Source organism: Medicago sativa, chromosome 2 (genome assembly GCF_051527215.1).
Source record: "Medicago sativa cultivar Bolivia chromosome 2, Bolivia_mono, whole genome shotgun sequence".
Classification (NCBI taxonomy): domain Eukaryota; kingdom Viridiplantae; phylum Streptophyta; class Magnoliopsida; order Fabales; family Fabaceae; genus Medicago; species Medicago sativa.
Window position 1 is genome coordinate 44,929,740 of NC_140750.1, and position 3,033 is coordinate 44,932,772.

The 3,033-nt window shown below is 35.6% G+C and overlaps 1 protein-coding gene across 1 annotated transcript; it reads right to left on the reverse strand.

Annotated features, from left to right (window-relative positions):
• Positions 1 to 311: 311 nt before the first annotated feature.
• LOC146946873 (uncharacterized) lies at positions 312 to 2,228 on the reverse strand. The gene has a single exon (XM_085748326.1). It carries the CDS (start codon positions 2,124 to 2,126, stop codon positions 312 to 314), a length of 1,815 nt encoding a protein of 604 aa, XP_085604452.1. The 5' UTR covers positions 2,127 to 2,228.
• Between the last annotated feature and the right edge of the window lie 805 nt (positions 2,229 to 3,033).

A 3,033-nucleotide genomic window follows, 5' to 3' on the forward strand; every position in this document is an offset into this window, starting at 1 on the left:
TCATTGTCTCATTGAAGTCTTTTCTCTTTCTTTTTCAATTCTGCCTTCTTTCCTCCATCAAATTAAACGTTCTTTAATGCTTTGTTTTTCTTTTGCCTTCAGCACTCCTTTGCACGAAATAAACACACAAAAAACATTCCATTTAAAGCTTTGGAAGCTTTAAAATGGATTAAACACACAAAATAACCATACTTAGTGTTTTTGGCCAGAATTGGTCCCTTACACTTTTATTACAACATAAAAAATAAAATAAAAACATCAAAATGGGCAGCAAGCAAGCAAGCCCTCCCTCCGTTCCATTGTTGCCCTCATCATACTCCCCCTCTTCGAAAGAATTCGTCCTCGAATTTGGAAGCTATACAACCTCCAGGATCAAACACAATTCTTTCAAATATTTGTGATACCTTCTTTGGGAATACATCTTCACATTCCTGCAAGAGAAACTTAGTACAACTTGGAAAATTTTGAGTGTTAGTCAACAAAGCCACCTTTTTGCAAAGTAGTAAATATAGGGGCTGTTTGTTCATGACTACTTCTTGAAACTCTCTTTCTTTTTCAAGCAAACTCTCTTTCTTTTCTTCTGATTTTTCATTTTCTTTTTCTCTTTTTTCTTGCTCATATTTTTCTTTCATTTTCTTTTGATCATCTCTAACCTCACTAGGACTCAATGGTGCAAGAACAATCTTTTGACCAGAATGCATAAAAGAGTACTTGTTGGTTCGGCCATCGTGAAGAACACTTCTATCAAACTGCCAAGGTCTCCCTAACAACAAATGACTAGCCTCCATTGGTACTACATCACACAAAACAGCATCTTCATACCTACCAATTTTAAAACAGACCTCTACTTGTTTATCACAAATCATTTCTGCATTTTCATTAAGCCATTGAAGTTTGTAAGGCCTTGGGTGAGGTTTTGTTTCTAATTCCAATTTAGACACCAAGCGTGTACTAGCAACATTAGTACAGCTACCTCCATCAATAATTATAGAGCATACCTTCCCTTGAACAAGGCATCTTGTGTGGAAAAGAGTTTCCCTTTGATTTGATTCCTCCTCCTTAGCTTGATTTCCCAAAAACCTCCTAATCATGAAAAAGTCTCCACTTGGTATTTCTTCAGCCTCCTCTTCAACATACCCATCATGATTTTCCACCTCAACGTGTTCATTCTCCTCAATTATCATAGTTCTCTTTGTTGGACATTGAGAAGCTATGTGACCTTGACCTTGACATTTGAAACACTTAACACTTTTGTTAGTAGAAGTACTTTGAGAAGGGTTTGTTTGTATACCTTTAGGATCAGCCATGGACTCCTTTGGAATTGATGACGAGGCTCCCTCCTTCTCCATTTTATCCTTCCAACTTGAAGAGTTAGAAGAAGAACTGTTTCTTCTTACTTGGCCTTTTCTTTTGAGTTGTTGTTCCACTTTGACAGCTTGATGTACCAAGTCATCCATTTCAACATAGTGATGAAGTTCAACAATGTCACTAATGTCATGATTTAGACCATGAAGAAATCTGGCCATGGTTGCTTCATTGTCTTCTTCCACATTAGCTCTAATTTTCGCAATCTCCATCTCCTTGAAATATTCTTCAACACTTTTCGAACCTTGAGTAAGTCTCTGCAATTTGTTGTGCAAGTCTCTATGGTAATAGGATGGCACAAACCTTCTCCTCATGATTCTCTTCATCTCATCCCAAGTATCAATCGGTTGTTCTCCATACCTCCTTCTTTCTTTGATCAATTGATCCCACCATACTAAAGCATACTCCTTGAACTCAATGGAAGCAACCTGCACTTTTTCAACATTAGAGTAATTATGGCAATTAAAAATTTGTTCAATTTTAGTCTCCCATTCTAGGTATGCTTCTGGGTCACTCTTTCCAACAAAAGACGGGACTTTAATTTTTATGCCTCTTAAATGATTTTCCCTTGGTCTCCTTCTAGGCCTCCTCTCATCCTCATCACCACTGCCATCATTAGAATTTTGAGACCTTCTTTCTAACTCATCAACTCTTTGTTGGAATTGTTCAGCTTGTTCTCTTAACAGCCTCTCAAAATGCTCACGCATTGCTCTCATTTGAATCGTCATAGCTGCTGTTCTAGGTGAAGGTGGATCAGACATGATTGTGAAATTTTGTGAAATTAGTAACAAGTGTTTAAAATGGTCCTTACCACTCAAATTGCTCTTTTAGTTCTTTAAAGAAACCAAAAACAATCAACAATCCCAAAGACTTAACACAAAGAAAGACACTAAAACAAGAAACAAAGGATAAAGGTTGACTAGAAACGAAAGAAATAAAAAAAAAATTAGAGTGTGGCAAAAACACAAAAAGGAGTAATTTTTTTTCTAATATATTTTTTTCGTTTTTTTTATATGAATATCAATATTGGACAGAAAAAGAAGGAAAAAAATAAGGAACAAGAAGAAAGACACTTTACCAATGTTTGGCCCTTTTTAGAACCTTGCTCTGATACCACTTGATGAGTCCCATATTCCAAAAATTGTTATTTTTCCTCCAAATTCACGAAATTGCTTTGATAATGTGATTCAAAATGTTAAACAGATTGGAAAATGGATATTTGGGTTAAAATAGGCAAATGACAGAATTTTGACCCAAACAGAGTTTGTGGATAAAATGAAGAAATGGAATGAAAAGAAAGGGACGCCACACCTTCTAATCCAAGAAAGTGATAAGTCTATGGGATTGAGGATCACAACAAGAAAGGATTCTTGATATGATCAAAATTGGTCCAATCCAGAACCAAAGAGCAATTGCTCAAAAACACACATAGTGTAGTTTTTCACTCAAAAATAGTCTTATTTTATTCATAATTTTCGTGTGCTATATATAGGTAGGAGGGACACTTGCTGAATTACAAAGGAAAAGGCAAATAACTCTTAAAATTCCTTCAGCCAAATTAATCTATCATTATTTCCTATGGCTGAAGTAAATTAACATGAATGTAAGAAATGGTTACAAGACAAATCAATGAATGGGGTGGCTGCTCTTGATGCTCATGATTATGGA

Bases quoted from the DNA above. Each gene is read 5' to 3' on its own strand.
- LOC146946873 (XM_085748326.1), bottom strand. From the start codon at position 2,126: ATGTCTGATCCACCTTCACCTAGAACAGCAGCTATGACGATTCAAATG.